Source organism: Crotalus tigris, unplaced genomic scaffold, assembly GCF_016545835.1.
Source record: "Crotalus tigris isolate CLP2741 ecotype Arizona unplaced genomic scaffold, ASM1654583v1 scf7180000019024.823168, whole genome shotgun sequence".
NCBI classification, from domain to species: domain Eukaryota; kingdom Metazoa; phylum Chordata; class Lepidosauria; order Squamata; family Viperidae; genus Crotalus; species Crotalus tigris.
The window spans coordinates 124970-143632 of NW_024097334.1; the positions used below are offsets into that span (position 1 = coordinate 124970).

An 18663-nucleotide genomic window follows, 5' to 3' on the forward strand; every position below is an offset into this window, starting at 1 on the left:
GTGATTTACATTCAGATGCTTGGCAACTGATTCATATTTATGACGGTCACAGTGTCCCAGGGTTATGTGAAGTGAACAAAACCTGCTGCAACCATCCAGCAAATGGGGGAAATAAAAACCAAACATCCCCCACCCCACCCCCTCTGCCAATCCTCAACAGAAATGCTCACAGCAATGAAAACCTCGGCTGTGGCTTGGGGGGCACTTTTTCAGTGCCATTGTAACTTCAAACAGTCACTAAGCGAACTGTTGTAAATCGAGGACTATCTGTATTTTATCACTTTTTTTGGTCATCAAGTTTTTGACACCTTGCTAGGCGACCGGTGGTACTCGGATGTTGCCATATCCTAAAAGTGGTACAATGGGTGAAAAGGTTGAAAAGCCCTGATCTACATCACAGGGGTATTGCTAAGAGGGGGAGTGCTATGTATGGCCTCCTGAATTCCTGAATAAGAAGGAAGCCACAAATCGAATGAACGAATGAACGAACAAACGAATGAATGAATGGAGTCCCACTCTACTAAGTAAAGATTCAACTGGACACAGTCTAATTAAGAAGGTGAGTCATAAGACCCCAAAGAGAGGTACCCGAGAAGAGAACATCTAATGCAGAGGTCCCCAACCTATGGGCTGCAGCCCACTACCGGGTCATGGCCTCTTGGCCACTGGGCCGCATGAGTAGCTGGCCATTGCATGCGTGCATGTGCAAGTGTTCATTCTGTCCTTGCACTGGCGCTAGCCAAGCCATGAATGTCGTGCCAGCGCTAGCCAAGCCACAAGCCATGTGCTGGCACTAGGCGAGCCACGCAAGCCTCTCACCGGTGCTTGGTGAGCCACGTGCCGGTGCTAGCAGCCCCATTTGCATACACGCAGCCACATTTGTGTGTGTGTGTGCATGTGCGCATAAAGGTACCTGTCTCTCCCTTTCCCATTGGGCCGCCAAGCCAGAAAAGTTGGCGACCCCTGATCTAACGGATAGACAAAGTAAAGGAAAGAAAGGAAAGGAAAATAAGACCATAGATATGCAATGAAAGAGCGAAACATAAGCCACTATTCCATTAGATCCCCTAGTAAGGAAAATGAATATTGAGGGAGCAAAGAGAAGGTATGGAAGCTTCAGATGCATCTGCCTCTCATAGCTATCTCACTATGTCACATCATCCAAAAGCTTAAAAGTAGCTTCAGGCCATTTTATAACATTACAGCTAAATTACAGCATGAAAACATTCAGAGGAATGATAACATATTGAGAATCTTACCTGTATAGCTACATTCTGCTTCCCTGTTTCTTGACCCTTGTCCATGCCACATTTCTTAATCTCATTCTTCCTTTTGTTGTTGTTTTCCTTCTTTCCATCATTTTTATTGGCTGTTATTCCTTTGATGTAATCTCTTCTTTCCCTACCTACTTCCTTGGTCAGGTAGTTTCGGCCTTGCTCTCTGTTTATTTCTCGTGGTTTAATGTTTTCTTTGAATGTCACCATTGGCTTATCTCCCGTATCAGAGCTGCTGCTCAGGTTTCGACTTGTAGATAGTACTGACTTAAGTCCTGGGCTCCCATCTACAAACTGAGACTCTGATGCTTCCTGCAGAACATGACTCTGTTTGGACTCACTATGTTCCTCCAGTAACAGTTCTGGGATCTCTGTCAAAAACATGAGTTTGCCAACCTCATTTTCACATTGGATCAACCTTTAACAAAAAAAATAAAATAAATAAAAGCAATTAACTATAGGTTACTGAAAGATTTTCAAGAATAATCAGTCACAAACCTCGAGCGGAAAAAAAAATCACTGGTTTTTTAAATTATTTTAAGTCCACAAAATTGAAGCAAAGTAAGAACAGAGCTAGAAGGAAACAAAGAGAAAGCAACCTTTCCTTGGGCCAATTGAGAGTGGGTAAGCTTGATGAAGTTTTAAGGCAGTCAGGGATTATCATCTGATCTCCTCTGATGTTTTAATAGATAAAAGCTTTTGGAGATATATATTTCTGTAACTTCTTTGGTTGGGTGGTAGCATCTGAACTAAAAACTCACCGTGCTTCTTTCAAACCAGCAGCTGAAGCTCAGTATAACTACGAGAATCACACAACGTTATCGTAGCTCAGTTGACTGGAACATACTTGCACAATGCTACTGTTTATATTGCAGGCCATTACAACTAACAGTAAAGCCTCCGTTGCCATTATACCTCACTAAGAATGAAGAATACCCCCATCCTTAAGTCAGGGGTCTGCAACCTTGACAACTTTAAGACTTGTGGACTTCAGCATAGCTGACTGAGGAATTCTGGGAGCTAAAGTCCACAAGTCTTAAAGTTGTCAAGGTTGCAGACCCCTGCTTTAAGTTACTTTGACTAACACCTGGATTAACGTTTGAGAATTTGATTACAGAGATGAGAGTAGTAAAATGCAAGTAATAACCTTGTGTTTACTAAAGCAAGTCTTTTTCATTCTCCCTCTGCAATGACTTCATTTCCCCCCTCTTGCCAACTCCAATAGATTGATCTAGATAGGGAACGACTACCCGCAACTTTTGAAACCCTAGATCTCCTGCCTAATAAAGGCCTATGCAAGGGATCAGCTCAGATCTCTAAAAAAATCTCTCTTTCTGCTATTTGAAAGAAAGAGAGTTTCAGAAAAGTAAAAGGAAGAAAGGGGATAGAGAATGGCCAGTCCTACTTATTCCAAGCTCTGGCCCCATGCACTGCATGCAACATAACTTTTACATGCTGAGGTAATTGCAGCGCTGCAGGAAAATATTTTTCATATACAAAGATCTGGAGCAAATCAACCCCACTGCATTAATTCCTGTGCTCTGAATGCACAAGATTCCAATTCAGTCTGCAGCAGCTCCTGTTTAAAGCTGTGAAGCAGTCAGGCTGGGGGCCTGAGTTATTACAAAACTGCAATCAAACTAGAACAGTGATCAGATTTACCAAAAGACAACTATTTTCTTTCAATCTGTCTAACCCAAGGGTAGGCAACCTTGACTCTTTTATGACTCGTGGACTTCAACTCCCAGAATTCCTGAGCCAGCACAGCTGGCTCAGGAATTCTGGGAGTTGAAGTCCACGAGTCATAAAAGAGCCAAGGTTGCCTACCCCTGGTCTAACCAGTCTACGATTAAGCCTAGGCAGTGTTTCAAATTCAAAGGTCAAAAGGTTGCTTTGACATATAGGAGATGCAAACGTGGCACCTATCTACAACTTCTTAAAGCAGCTGCTCCTTTTTCTAGGGTTGCAGGTGAAGCATTTATTTGCCCCCATCCCCACATACTCTGAAACACTTTTGTAGCACTGAATCTGAAGAGGTGTGTAGCCTTACAAATTATATTAATACAGGTAGTCTGCACTTAACATCCACTTTTTCAGCAATTGTTCAAAGTTATACCACGGCGCTGAAAAAACAGATTTGCAACCAATTGTCAACTTACAACTTTCCGCTCGTTTAAAAAAAAAGCGGAGGATGTCCAAGCAACAGATTGGGTGTTTCTTTTAAAGTTATATAGCCTTCCTCTCCAAAGCTTAATTCACTGGGTTTATACACACACACACACACACACACACACACACACACACACACACACACATTTATTCCGATGAATCCTGGGAGGATTAGATTACAATAATGAAGAACGTAATCAGCTCAAGTTTCCCCAGCCAGCTTCATGCCTGAAGAAGGATTTTAAATCTGGGTTTCTTCCCCAATGAACTACAATATGTCATTCTTAAAGCAGCTATCCAGATGTGCAGGATTTTAAGTCCCACCATTCTCATATCGTGCTGGAAAGGAATTCTGGTCTGGCCAGGATGATCTTTTGTGACATGCGCCATATTTGTGCCATGTTCTCCTGTGGGCCAAGATAATCCTTTGTGTTGCAGATTGTCCTGCAGCAATCTTTACTCATTGATCTTTTGCGCTAAGGATCATCCCAGCTGGCAGTGGTGTATGGCAAGGTAGAGCATGAAAGACTGGTGTACTCAGCAGGGTAGTGGTGCAGATCCACCTTCCCACAATACCTATCTGTCTGTGGCCAGGACAGTGTGTCCAGTGGAAAAGAGGGAGGCAAAATGATGGTAAAGGTTAGCTGGGGGCAGCAGGTGCTCCAGGCAGGTGCCAGGAAGCAGGGGTAGGCAAGCAAGTGCTGCAGGTGAGAGCTAGGGTGACCAGGAAGGACAATGTGTGCCTTGCTGCATGCCCTTGCCACTGGGAATGAGCCTTTACACTGCAGATTGTCCCGCAGTGATCCTTCTTTGTTAATTCTTCATATTAAGTCAGGAGCAGCATGAAGTACTGTCCTAGCTGGCAGTGGTGCATGGTGGACAGAAGTGGCAGTGGGCAACAGGTGGCCAAAAGAGCAGAGATAAGAGGGAGAGATGAGGATGCTGAAATAGTTCCCGACTTTGGAAGGACCAAGGCTCAGGAAGGGTAAGGACCATGCCAGGAATGGCTCAGATTGGGTTGGGTCCTTGTGTAATGACCAAGCAGGATTTATAGCCAAAGGGACTGCCAAAACTGCTGTGGGGCCGTTATGGGACATTTCACTTAATGATTGCTTTGATTAGGAATGAAGTTGCTGGTCGTTATTATGAGGATTAGGGACTTTAATTAAATGAGGACTATGTAAGGACCCACCCCACTTTGCATCTTAAGAAGACAGAACTCTTGGAATAGTTCTTCCAACAGGCATCCTTTATTAAGAGAAAATGATTGCAGGCGTCCTAGACAGGACTTGGAGTCCAAGCTCTCCCATTCAAGGTTTTAAGGGGTTCCCCAGTAGCCCCACCCAATCACCCCCTTCTTCCAGTGACAGACTCAGGCATTACATTACACTCCCCCCCCCTTTCCTTACTGCCGGCTGGATGGAAACTTCAGAGAGAACTACATGAAGGTAATAGCCCCACTGTTACGGTTAGTCCTTTTGGTGATATACACATCCAGTTCCTTTGAAGTGTACCGAAGGAAGCGAGGGCCATAAAGCCCCTTTGTTCACCCCCTTCCCTTCATCGTATGACAGAATCCATAGAAGGCAGAAATGGGGTTTTCTATAGTTGATAACTAGAGATGAAATATAATTGGATTCTGACAGACTACCTGTAACATCAAACTAAAATATGGATTTAAGTTCCTAAAAAGTTCTCTAAGCCCTGAAAAAAAAGTATACATTATGCACATTTTGGTATCTATCTACCATTCCCATATTACTGCCTCGTGTTAGTGTTAAATTATTAAATAGTAGTCCACAATCATACCTTCGTTTCGAGTTTTAACACCCGTCATAATAATCATGAAACAGCAATGCTGAGAGGCAAAGAGAACCATCATGGGCGAAGGGTATAGGACAATACTAGCAGCTATACAGATACCTTGGCTGATTGTCAGCGATCCATTTTCCTGTGAAGATCAGGCGCTGTTGCCGTATACTGCGATGCTGCCCCTCTTTGTCTCCTGTAATCCCCTGATGGCCTTTAGAGAAGTCCAAGTTCCTGATTGTTGACAAAAATAAAAATGGCATGCTCGGATTATGAATCAGGAACAAGAGGGATACATGCAGATGTAACACGTAGTGGTCCGATTAGTTATCTAAAGTTTCCCTTTAAGCAAGAAAGTAATTACACAGAACTTGCAGGTGGCAGGGAGAGAAAGAGTCCCATTTTATAGTAGTCGCACAACATGTTTATGTATTTCGTATCAAGCCTTATCATCCTTGCTGAAATTGTTCTTCAGGTAATTTTTCACCGTTAACACCCAAATATAAAAGCAAATAGTACCAGAATCAATTTCAGAATAGAAAAGCACTCTGCATATGTTTATAGACTCAGATCTGCCAAGTATTTTTCCCCTGGGTTTATCCAGGGAAATTAATCTATAGCAGTTAACAGTTATCTTGTACAGTATTAGACCAAAAGATCTATCATGTTAGAAAGCAGAAATTCTACTTCAGTGAAAAAAACAAGAATAGATTATCTATTTTTCCCCGTCACACCACTTTCTCTAAATATTTCCAAAGAGATTAAACTTTAAATACACAGAAATTAAACTGAAATTTAAGGAAACCAGAATTGGAATTTTAATCCCAATGATTCTATAATAATGTATTACAGAAAATAGTGAAGATATATGAAATTCTGTAGTGTGGCAATAATTACAAAGAGCTTAGAAAACAGTACATATTAACCTGCTTGGTCATTACACAAGGACCCAACTCAATCTGAGCCATTCCTGGCATGGTCCCTACCCTTAATGAGCCTTGGTCCTTCCAAAGTAGGAAACTATTTCAGCATCCTCATCTCTCCCTCTTATCTCTGCCCTTTTGGCTACCTGCTGCCCACTGCCATCTGTCCATCATGCACCACTGCCAGCTAGGACAGTCCTTCATGCCTGACTCCATAGTCTGAGTAACACTGATAAGTATCATCTAGCTATAATAACCACTCACCTGAACGAGGGTCTCAGAGCTAAGAATCCTTGCAGCTCAAACTCTTCTGGAAGAGGAGTGGCTAGTGAATGAAGCAAAGAAATATGCACATCTGTATTCAAGTCTTCTTTTCATTAGCAAGCAAAGATCCAATCCAATAAATATCAAGTGCTTTTTAAGTTACAGGTAGTTCTCAATTTATAACCATATAACTATTTGAAGTTACAGCAGCACCAAATGGATTTACAATTGGTTCCCAAAGTTAGACATTGCAGTGCCTTCATGATCAAAATTCAGGCACTTGGTAGTCTGCCTACACTTACGACTGCAGGGATGTTTCAACTCCCCTTTTACTTATTTTCTCCCTTATATATGCCTTTTAGACACCCTATATTCTGTGGTTCCTGTGGCCCTAGTTGACTGCTGTTTTCTTGCTCCCGGTGCTGACCAAGTATGCCTAGCATGGCCCTTCTGAGGCAGATGATGGCTGCGTAAAACTTTTTTCCCCAGATTGCACACAGAAGATCTGGGCAAGATGGCCTCATGTGATCAGCAGCTGCCTTGCAAAGACCAAGGAGGGCACACCTCACAGCAGTAGGAGCAAGATAGCAGTGAAGGTCAACTGGGATGGTTGACCATGTTGAGGGCAACATAGGTCTAGAAGTGCAGGGCAGTGAATGTGGCTGAGCTGAGACAGCTGGGGCTTCGTGGGGTGACAAAGGCTTTGCCCTGCACTGCTGGCTTTGCACCATGTAACTGGGCTGCGGCTTTGTGCCATGCTACACAACAGCGCTGCCATGCTTTTACGGCTTCTATAGGCAGTTGGAGCTTCCAGAACAGTTGTGCTTTGTGCCACACTGAGGCTGCACACTATGCTGATGGGGCTTCCGGGGGATTTTTGCTGTGGCTCAAGGGCTTCTTACAGGGCAAGCAGTTCCAGAGCCACGTAGGGTTGCTTGCCACCTCGCCTGACAGGGTGCAGCACAGGCAGAAGGGCAAAGATGGAGTGATAGGGGATGATGAGGGAAGGGGGAATTGAAGAGGAAGCAGTCCCTTACTTTACCGAGGCTCTGGGCTGGGAGGGACCAAGCCTGGAATGACATGGCTTAGGGTGGGTCCTTGGCTCACAGCTGGTGGAATTTGTTTAATGATGACAATGGGGAGTGCCCTTGCTAAGTGAAGCAGTCATATCAGCTTGCCCTTTATAAGTGAATAGCTTAGTGCTAGATGTCCTTGTCCCAGTTGTGGTTGTAAAGTAGTCCTCGACTTGCAACTGCAATTGGAACCGGAAATCCAGTCTTAAGTTGGTGCAGTTGTAAGTCAAGGAACCGATATGACAGCCCCCTCCTTTTTACATTTTTTGCAGCAGTCATTAAATGAATCACCATAGTTGTTGAAGCAAATCATGAAATCATCAAGCAAAACTATTCTTCCAAAACTGGCAAAAAATGTTGCAAATTACAATCATGTGCCTGAGTCGTAAAGATGAGCCAGTTGCCAAAAGCCCAAATTGTGGTCACGTGACCACAGGTAGCTGTGACATTATATGGTCCCTGTACAGCATGTCCCAAAGCCATTTTAATTTTGAATAGTGTAAAATGGCCGGTCATAAATTGAGAACCACCTGTAGTTAGAATGTACTAAAATTTTAATTCAAGAGAACAAATGTAATTCTGCCTGAAAGTAAAATTAATAAGGAAATTCATAATTAAGATTGCACAGAATGTTCTCCAGCTTCAGTAACCATTCTGAAAAATTCTATATTTGGAAGATTTATGAATATTCCTATTATCATTTATTTTTATCTGCTAATTTTGACTTTTTGGGGGGGTTGGTCTTATTTGGACACCTTCTTAGGGTCTTATTTCTCTGCACTACCAATAATTTGATTGATTGTTGCAACCCATATGCTTTTTTACAAGTGGTGATATATAAATATAAAACTGTAAACAAACTGTACCATCAATGACATTGAAGAGCAGCTTGGGCAAATAAAACGTCGCTGGCTGAGGGCGTAGAATAGAATCTACATAATTTAATGAGTACTTAGAAGATACTTCTTAGAATCAATGAAGGCAACATGAGCTAAAATAGTTTTGATTTAACTTAAACTTATACACAAGCTCATCAGTGTTTTTCTATTACACTGTTCTTGACTTCACTCTGCTCTTCTCTTCCTCAGACTATGTCATAAGGGAGTGTTCTTACCATTAGGGCAGGAAAGATCTTCTTCATGAGGCTGAAAACTGTTTAGAAGAGAAATCAGCCAAGGCCAAACACTGCAAAGCAAGAAGAGTTTTATACTTACACTTTAACACACTGCACACTCACTATTGCCTCTTCCATTGCATACCTTGTCCTTACTGCATCAAAAGCCCCATTTCTTATCAGATCTCTTCTGATATAATCTACAAAAATTAATTCTATCCAAGATCCTTTTCTGAAAATTCCAGTAACTATCTTGCTGTATTTCAGTACAATTTTCCCCTGGTATTTCTATAGCATCATTTAAATAACACAGTCACACATTATTCTATTGGTTCAAATACACAGGTATTGCTTAATGCCACCATAAAACAATGCCTTGTAATCGTATTTTATTTCAATCCTGAAGTAGCTACTTGATTTTTCCTCTATATAACACAAATGGATGAAGAATTGTAGGATGCCTATCTATCCCATTTTGGGAAATTCCTTAGTTGTTCCTTTCAGTAGACTCTTTTAAGTCAGTTTCTAAGGAATACTGACAGAAGCTCTGACATTTTCATTACTGGGCACAATCTCTTAGACCTACAAAGCTCAGACACACAGCTATTGACTTCATGTCTAACCCGAAGCCTTCTCACAAGTATTCGGTCCATCCTTGTGGGAACAGAGTGCTATAGTATATTTATAATCCAGAGGGACTTTTACCTTTCACATAATTTTCTCCATTAGCTTTAACTAACCTAAAAAGTCTTACATGGCTTTAGGTCCCATTTTCTCTCTTGCTTGGATTCAGCCAGTCTTGTGCATTTTTTGAAATGTGGATGCTGAGTGTCCCCCCTCAATGTTAAGTAAAGAGAGTGGAACAAAAAGATAAAACTTCTTGGTGGCTGTCCCATTCTGAAGAACAATATACCCCAAAGTATACAGAGTCCCCAACCCTTTAGTTTCTGGAAGGCTATGAAGGCAATTTTATTCCAGCAAATATTTGATAGATAACGGTGATGCTGGGCCACCATTTTGACAGATTTTGCTGTTGGCTAGACATTTGTTTTAATTTACAATTTACAATTTTGTTTACAATTTTTTTTAAGTATGTGGTTTTATGTTTGGTGTACTTTGAAGGGTGGAGTGTATAAACTGATGTATATATGAAAATAAATTATTCAAAAACTATGTATAATGTCTAGATTTTTAATGGCAAAGGATTCTTCCACGCTTAATAAAAAGTGCCCATTTTTTAAAGTCGCACAATAGAGTTTATTTCTGACTTATGCTATAACTGACAAACCTTATATCATTTTCCTCTTTAAGTCTGCCCAGAAAGAGGAAATGATAATGAGGTAACTTGTCACATGACAGGAAAATAAAAGAACATGCTCTCATGTCTTTATTTTACACTTTACAATCAGAAATGCACTACTAAGACCCACTGTTTATATCCTTCTTTGATTCCAATTTCCCTGATTTACAGTCTTTATATTTGCTTTACATTCCTCTATTGTAAAACAGCTTGAACAACTATTGAGTGGAAAATTTAATAAAATAATATAATATAATATGATATGATATAATATAATATAATGTAATGTAATTATAATATTAATATAATATAATATAATATAACATAACATAATAATATAATAATATATTATATAATATATAAGTTAACATGAACTCACATTAAGCAACCAGCTTCTAATTTAAATCCTTGCTTTTTCAAATTATAAGATCCAAATACCAGGGAGTTCAGAGGCAAAACAGTGCAACTCAGTGGTGCACTGGTGAAAAAGTCAGGGATTCAGTTAGTGGACACAAGGAATGCCTTATGCAAATCTCTGTGTCTCCCTTTTCATTCAGCTGTTCTAAAAACAAAACCCCATGCATTTGAAGGTAAGATTGAAATGGAAAACTGTCAAAAAGCTAAAAAGGCTGTTGTGTGCAGCTATGGAGTGTGTGTGTGTGTGTGTGGGGGGGGGAAATGCTACTTTTCTGAAATTGAAAAGAAATATCACTGCTTCTAGTCTGAGGCAGACACCCACAGAGTTAACAGCAATTATTGCCAACTTGCATTAAGTAGGTAGCATAGAATCTTAAAATAGATTTTCTGACTCTTCTAGAAGGTAACTGAATTTTTATATCAAAAAACTGGGATATAAATGAAAGAAAATAAACTTTTGTGCAAAAGTGGCAACATATTTCATTCATTAAATCATTACGCATTTGTGACTAAGAATTATGTGACTTTGGTTTGAAGCTATTCATCCTCCAATCGGGGATCAAATCAAGGAATTGCTAATAGTACTTTCAGAAAGTTAGCCATTTCTTCCTTTTCAAATTGTGATCAGAGTTAGAGAAGAAAAAAGTGGCTACTGAAGATTGTGTGCAAATAGTAGGGAAAAAAAAGCAGAGATAGTTAAATTGATTGCTTTATTTTTTTTTAAAAAGAGTGTATTTACTTTTATTCCTATTTGGCAACCGTTTCTGGATTTTGTGCTTATGATGGAAAAATAATGAAACTTTGATTTTGGTGTTGCTGATTAGATAAGTTTACTGTTATAGAAATGGATAGTATATACTACAGAGTAAAAGTAAAAAGTTGAGGCTGTAATGTTACTATCTTCTACTGTACCAAAAAGAGTCAGAAGACAATGCTATTTTTCTTTTTTTCCTCCTACCCCACACTTTCTCTTGATCCCTTTTTCCTTCCCTAGTTTCCCATTATTTTTTATTTTCCTCTGTATTTTATATTCTGATAAACTAATAAAAACTTGAACCACAAAAAAGCTCATTGTATTTATATCGGGAGAAATTTAGATTATTCATTACTAATTTACTTCATTTAAACTAAAGAAAAATGGAAAAACACAGGCAGACAAGACTTACTATTGCCTTTCATCAACCACGGCCTCCTGAAAAACACTGGGTCTAAGTTTCAGCCAGTCCATTGACACTTTGAGTGCAGGAAGGGGATAAGAACCCCAAGATTCTTCTTGGTAATCATTCTGAAGTGGACACTTGCACAAAATTCCAAGAAAAGACACTGAGGAAAACAAAAGTACAGTGTGTGTTTTTAGTTAATTACTTTAAGCACTATACTGACAAAATGGTTATCAGTTCAAGCAGTAATAATTATCTCTTGCTGATCATCGGTTTTAATATATTTTTTTTAATTTTTACTGATTTCAAAAGATAAAATACAAAATGCAAATTAAAAAATAGGAACAAAAATAATAAAAACACAAACAAGACAGGAAAAAATTAACAACACTGGATAAAATGAAAAAAAGAAAAAAGTATATATAATGGATACTCATAATATCTAATATTTTTATAAAACTATTAATGTAAAACATGAGAAAAAAATGTTCTCTACTGAGTCTTAAAAAATGCTAAAGTTGACCATATGATTGCAAAAGTTGAGCATAGGATCTTACCAACAGAGCAAACAGTGATATAGGGGTGATCAACTTAAGATCACAACTGAGCACAGGATTTTGGTTTTCTGTCATTGGGGTTGTAAGTCAAGTCACCAAGTAACCAGAATCAATTTCATGACCATTTTTATGATGGTCATTAAGCAAGTTACCATTTCTGTTAAGCAAATCACATGGTCATAAGTCTGAATCCACAGGGTGTTTTTTTTGCTAGAAAACAGCAAATAAATCACAATACGCTTCCAAGTGACCACTGGATGCTGCAACCAGTTGTAAATGTGAGGCAGTTGCCAAGTGCCTAAAATATAATCATGTGATAGTGCAGCATAGTAGTTATAACTTTGACTAAGTTGTGACTTTCAGTCCAGCATAACTTTGAATGGTCATTAAGCAACCAATTCTAAATAGAGAGACTACTTCATTATCTCTGTTTTAGCATTTAAATATATGCAAAATATGAAGTAATAATATGGGAATATGGTCAGTGTGGCTCCACCACTTCCTTATAATTTTTCTATGTGCTAAAAAAAATTATAGGAGGAAATTATATAGCTTAGGATCTTTTAATGTCAGGATTTTATATGGTACAGATAGCCTATACCTTAAAACACATCCCCAGGTGCAGATATTCTTCTTCCAACATGCCAAAGGAAATATGAGGATACAACAGGAAGGTGGGGATTAAGTCAATGATTAAATGGAAATAAAGGAATCATAAGGTTTAGCAAACTTAATCAATTTATTCATAATTAATCAATAAGAACCCAACTAATTCACAATTTCTCCTCCAGAAGCACTAACTATGAGACCTGGCTATAAGATCATGCCATAGTAATGCAATTCAAGAATAGCACTGGCATCCCAAGTAACTGCTTCTTCTCACTGCACAATCAGCCTGTGCAGTGTTGAGCCCACTCCGGGGCTTATATTCTCATTCCAGGATACAACAGACTTGGTTAAAAAGCAGTCTAGCCAATAGCTGTTCAAAAATACTCTGCCAACTGTATAACTTACTGAAGAGTGCCAGTAATTGTGTCCAGCAGAGCTGTTCATCCTGACTGTAACTATGCTGTTCAGTTTCATTGCTAAAATCCCGTAAATGGTGCAACTGAAACAGGTTGATGACAGTAATATGGACAAGCTGTTGAGAATTGAAGGTTTTTTGGAACAGCAACCTCTGAAATAATAAAAAAACCCACATAAACCAACCTTTCAAAAATATACATGCTTAATTGTTCAATCTGACTGGAAGCTATTACAAGACCATCTAATATACTGCTGTAGACTAATTAACACTCAATTACCTCCAGCCTGGCAATGTATATAAAACCATATGAAACTGTGCATATACAAATAGCTATATACAAAATTTGTCTCAGATTTACTTAAGTCCCCTTGATGGTCTTCAATTCTTTTAATTCTTCATTTTATTGCTGAATGACAATTCACTTATGTAGGCGAAAATGCTATCCCTGGAGAGACCATTGCATTACTGCCTTTTGTCTATCAATTGCTGCTGGATAGGAATACACAGAATCACTGATAGGAATACACATATCTAAGCAGTCTAGGTAGAGATTCAAATTACAAATTCAAACAACTTTGCAACAAAAATTCTTTGCAAAAACAATTCTGTCTGCCTGTCCCTCTCTATCGTCTTCTCTCTTTTTATATACATCTATCAATATACATTTAATCCTTTCCTCCATATTAAAATCAGCAAGCTTTTAGTCTGTTGCTTGAAGTGTAAAGAGCAGAAAACACAAGCAGCAAAATGAATTGCAACTATGCTTTTTAAGACCCAGGATTTCAAGTAGGAGTCACAGATGGAAACATGATGATTTTAATGCCAAATGTGTAAGTATGCAAGTATTACAGCACACTATCATTGGGTCATCTTGCAAGAAAAGGATATTTTTGTAAGATGCATGATATCGTAATGGTTGTCCTCTTTCTTAAGCCAATAAGGAACAGAAATGCAGCATTCCTATACAGGTAGTCCTCGACTTACGACCACAACTGAGCCCAGAATTTATGTTGCTAAGTGAGAAATTTGTTAAGTAAGTTTTGCCCCATTTTATCGCTTTTCTTGCCATATTTGTTAAGTAAATCACTGCAATTGTGAAATTAGTAATGTGGTTGTTAAATGAATCTAGTTTCCCCATTGACTTTGCTGGTCAAAAAGTTGCAAAAGTTGATCACATGACCCCGGGACTCTGCAACCGTCATAAATATGAACCAGTTGTCAAGCATCCAAATATAAATCACATGACCATGGGGATGCTGCAACAGTCATCAGTGTGAAAAATGGTCATAAATCACTTTTTAAGAACTGTTGTAAGTCAAGGACTACCTGTACATGTTTAAATGGATTAGAAGGAGCTTCCAAGGATTGTTGCATCAATAAATCAATTAAATCAATCTTATGTGGATGTTAGTTCAGCAGGAAAAGCTGGAAGTATTCCATAAACTAACCTTGAACTGCTCTTCTAATTTCTCACGAAGAGGATTCAATTTCTCCAAATTCTTACTCAGATATACATGGCCATGGAATTTTATAAATGTCTTAATGAAATCAGATATTTCCCACTGAGTTTTCACCTCATCACGACTACAATTATAAGACAAAAATTGCACTTTAGTCTTGGAAGCACACATATCAAACTTTTACTGCATAAAATACATATTTATTACTGGACTTTATTTAAGAAAATAATTATGGGTTGAACTGGAGAAATAATATTTAATAAAAGAGTCAGAAGCTAGACAGAATTGTTTTGGAAACCGTATCATCCACTAAAAAGCAATTAACCAAAACAAAGTAAAGACCCATGTTAATAATACAAGCTCAAGACTGCACTGGTGTACAGTTTTGACACAGCCAGCTGTTAGGAAAATCAATATATCCATCCACCCACTGATTCAAGGACTGCTCCATCTCATAAATAAAATTATAATCTAATTTATATGCAGTATTTACATTTAGGAATTCATTTACAATCAGACTAGTACTGGATAAAAAGACAGGAAATTATTTGCTTGCAACGTTTTTGAGAATATACTGACACTGCACTTTGGACAAACAATCTATAAGGTGACTCTATACACACTTTAAATCTTATACATGGCTAATACTTTGCATACATGAACTTATGATCCCCAGATGTTCCTGGACTAAAATAGTATTTGAAGAGCGAAGTCCAATGATACATGAATGCATTCCCTTCTGAAATATATCCATTCAGCCTTACCTTTCCAGTGCTTTAGAAAGTGCTTTTTGTAGGTTAGTAGAAGCAGCTGGGAAAGGGAATTTCACAGCAATGCTTCTGCAGTAGTAGAAAATTGTGGTCAGGTGATCTCCTTTGGAGGATGCTAAAATAGCCAGCTGATTATAAGGCTGACCTAAATAAAATAAACAAAAGGTTTGTTCTTGAGTTCCAGTTTTGCTTTATAGGCACAATCCAATGTCCCTGTTATATTCTAAACTAGGAGTCCCCAACTCCTAGTCCACAGATTGCTATTGATCTGCAATTTCCACGTGAATTCAGAACTTTCTGAATTAAATGCTGAAAAATATGAACAACTTCAATTTACAGCACAATAATTCATTTACGTAATTCCCTTTATAAGACAAAAGGTATGTACATTTAAAAAATACAAGATAGGTCTGAAAAAGCTTTTCCAGTCATATATGCAATACAGGTAGTTCTCAACTTACAACCACAATTGAGTCCAAAATATCTGTTCTTAATGAGACATTTGTTAAGTGAGCTTTGACCCATTTGCAACCTTTCTTGCCAGAGTTGTTAAGTGAATCGCTGCAGTTGGTAAGTTAGTAACTTGCTTTTTAAGTGAATCTGACTTCCTTCAAAAGGTTGCAAAAGAGGATTACACGACCTTGGGACACAGTAATGGTCATAAGTATGAGCCAGTTGCCAAGCATCTGAATTTTGATCACATGATCACAGGGATGCTGCAAAGGTGGTAACAGTGAAAACTGGTCGTTGTAACTGAATGGCCACTAAATGAACCGTTTTAAGTTGAGGACTACCTATAGAAAAAAAACATTAATAAGCATCCTGTAAGGTTCTGTTGAAACAGGGCTATTTCTGATATACAGTCCTCAGCAGTGATTATGCTGGTTTTAGAAAGATTGCTCAGTTTTCCTTCTTTCTTTGCAATGACTGTGGAATTTAAGTAATTAAAACTGGTATCCTAAATAAAAAGAAACCTCGACTGCTATTAACAGAAGTTATTCAACCATGTGTATTACACTTTCAAAACTCACCATTGGAGGGGACAAGCTGAGCTGCATGCCTATAATAGGATTCAGCCTGGCTGGTCTGATTTCTGTAGCGAGCTGGGAAGAGATGATTTCATTTTAAACAGAATACTAGTTTACTAGTCAATGAGCTATATACAATTTCTAAAATAACTTGTTTTGTGCACAATACATAGTGGTTCACGTAAGATTAGCGAACTTCCAAATACATTGTTTTGAGTTTTACACAGTCGACTGTGACAAAATTGCTAAACTATGACAACTATCGATCAAGGCACAAACTGGGATTGTTATTATTTTCTCCTGCTTGAGCGTAGCAAAAGGAATGTGGCTGGCTACGGTAAGGGACATGATGCTGGACTTTGGTCTGCTCCTACTCTCTGGTTCATGCGCTTACCCTCTATCTTCATGACATAATTACCCCTTGACATGTCATTCTATTAGATGCTAATATTTTGTTGTCTAAGAAAAATTGAAAAACTAATTAGTAACCAGAGTTAGAAAACTGCATAGGTGACCATCACTTTAAAGATTTCTACAATCTATAATCCACATGTCCTGTTTGTACTGCAATTTCACAAGGCCAGTGTCACTTAAATGTGGCATCTTCAAGACACTATAGATTAGAACAGTGATGGCGAACCTTTTAGAGACCGAGTGCCCAAACTGCAACCCAAAACCCACTTATGCATCGTCGGGTGCCGGGTGGGTGTGGCCCATTGGGTGGGCATGGCCAATTGGGTGGGCGTGGCTGTGGTGGTAACGGCAGACTGGGTGGGACTAAAAAGTTCAATCAATCAATTCCAACTTTGCAAGATTTTTTTTTCCGTGAGAAGTTGAAATTGACTGGTTGATTGAATCTCTTTTTTTGCACACGGTGGTGGAGGCCTAAAGCGAAAAGGTTTTATAAAACCCAGCTGAAGGCCTAGGACTGGGGCGACAGGACACGTGCCCAAAGAGAGGGCTCTGAGTGCCACCTCTGGCACCCGTGCCATAGGTTCGCCACCACTGGATTAGAATATGTAATCTCGTATTGCCTTCAAGATTGGTGTGTCTACTTTTCCCATCCCTCCTCGAGACTCTATCATTTGTATATTTTTCAATACTCTGAAGATAAGCTTTAAAAATAACTTTTCCTACTTCTGATACTTACCGATGTCTCCAAGGTGGACAAGGCAGTGCTGGCATATATATGAGCAGGAGCTAGATTGTGGCTTCACTATGGCGCTGGTGTGCGTCTGTTTATTGCTGATAATTCCCAACTGAGAGGACTTCACACGGCAGGGCAAATCCACATTAAATACCGTGCACAGCTCCTGCAGTAGCTGAAATTAGGAATTATCAATTATATCTACATTTCAGATTCTCTACTGAAGCTTAGTTAAACATTTCTCTTCGTTATTCTCCATTGTAATCACTTTATATTTCTATTAAGCTCAAGAAAATTTAATAGAAAAATAAATGACTCGGGCAGCGCATAGACGTAAGGAAAAGGAACAACAGAAGAAAGATGTCAAAGAAGTTTTACAAGAATCTGCTTCTGAGCCTGTGGGAGGAGCAAGACCTAAGAGATATTCGGTACAATCTTCAATGGCAGATCTTCAAGCAGTCTTCTCTAGGCTTTTGGATGAGGGAGATGGTAAAGCTCCTGACATGGAATGCTAATGGCCTTAATTCCCCTCAAAAGAGAAAGAAAATATTTCACTATTTGAAGCAGCATAACAATGACATTATTTGTTTGCAGGAAACGCATATTATCTCTAAGGATCAAAAATATCTAGTTAATGCTCGATTGGGATCTCATTTTGTATCTTCTGCTCTTGGGAAGAAAGGGGGTGTAGTTATTTATGTTAAGCAAAATTTATCAGCTTGTTTAGTAGATTCTGATCCTCAAGGGAGATATGTTATGATTGAAGTGGGACTGTATGGTAAGAAAATACTCATAATAGGTTTGTATGCACCAAATCAACAACAGGAACAATTTTATAGGTTGTTGCATCAAAAATTGATTTTATTGGATTATAGATCTGTTATATTGATGGGAGATTGGAATGGAGTTTTAGATACATGTAGAGACAAAAAAGGACTTTCTACTTCTTTTAAACAGGCTAAATTACTTAAGGCTTTTTTTGATTTGAAAGAGGACTGGGAGTTGCGAGACTATTGGCGAGAACACAATCTGGAAGAGAGAGACTTCACTTTTTTTTCAGATAGACATCAATCTTTTTCAAGAATTGACTTTTTTTTTATTACAACGGATTTATACTTTAGGGTAAAGAATGTAAAGATATTTCCAAGGACATTGACAGATCATAGTCCAG

At 38.7% G+C, this 18663-nt stretch overlaps 1 protein-coding gene across 2 annotated transcripts in view; it reads right to left on the reverse strand.

Moving 5' to 3' along the window:
* SMG7 (SMG7 nonsense mediated mRNA decay factor) overlaps positions 1–18663 on the reverse strand; it is a 74135-nt gene that overhangs the window by 21987 nt on the left and 33485 nt on the right. For both annotated transcript variants that reach the window (XM_039358548.1, XM_039358549.1), the window contains exons 5-14: positions 17496–17667; positions 16349–16420; positions 15312–15462; positions 14536–14671; positions 13075–13237; positions 11510–11666; positions 8627–8697; positions 6440–6500; positions 5367–5486; positions 1260–1692 (exon numbers count right to left, since the gene is read on the reverse strand). In XM_039358548.1, the coding sequence (XP_039214482.1) occupies positions 1260–1692; positions 5367–5486; positions 6440–6500; positions 8627–8697; positions 11510–11666; positions 13075–13237; positions 14536–14671; positions 15312–15462; positions 16349–16420; positions 17496–17667 (1536 nt within the window). The remainder of the gene's footprint in view (positions 1–1259; positions 1693–5366; positions 5487–6439; positions 6501–8626; positions 8698–11509; positions 11667–13074; positions 13238–14535; positions 14672–15311; positions 15463–16348; positions 16421–17495; positions 17668–18663) is intronic.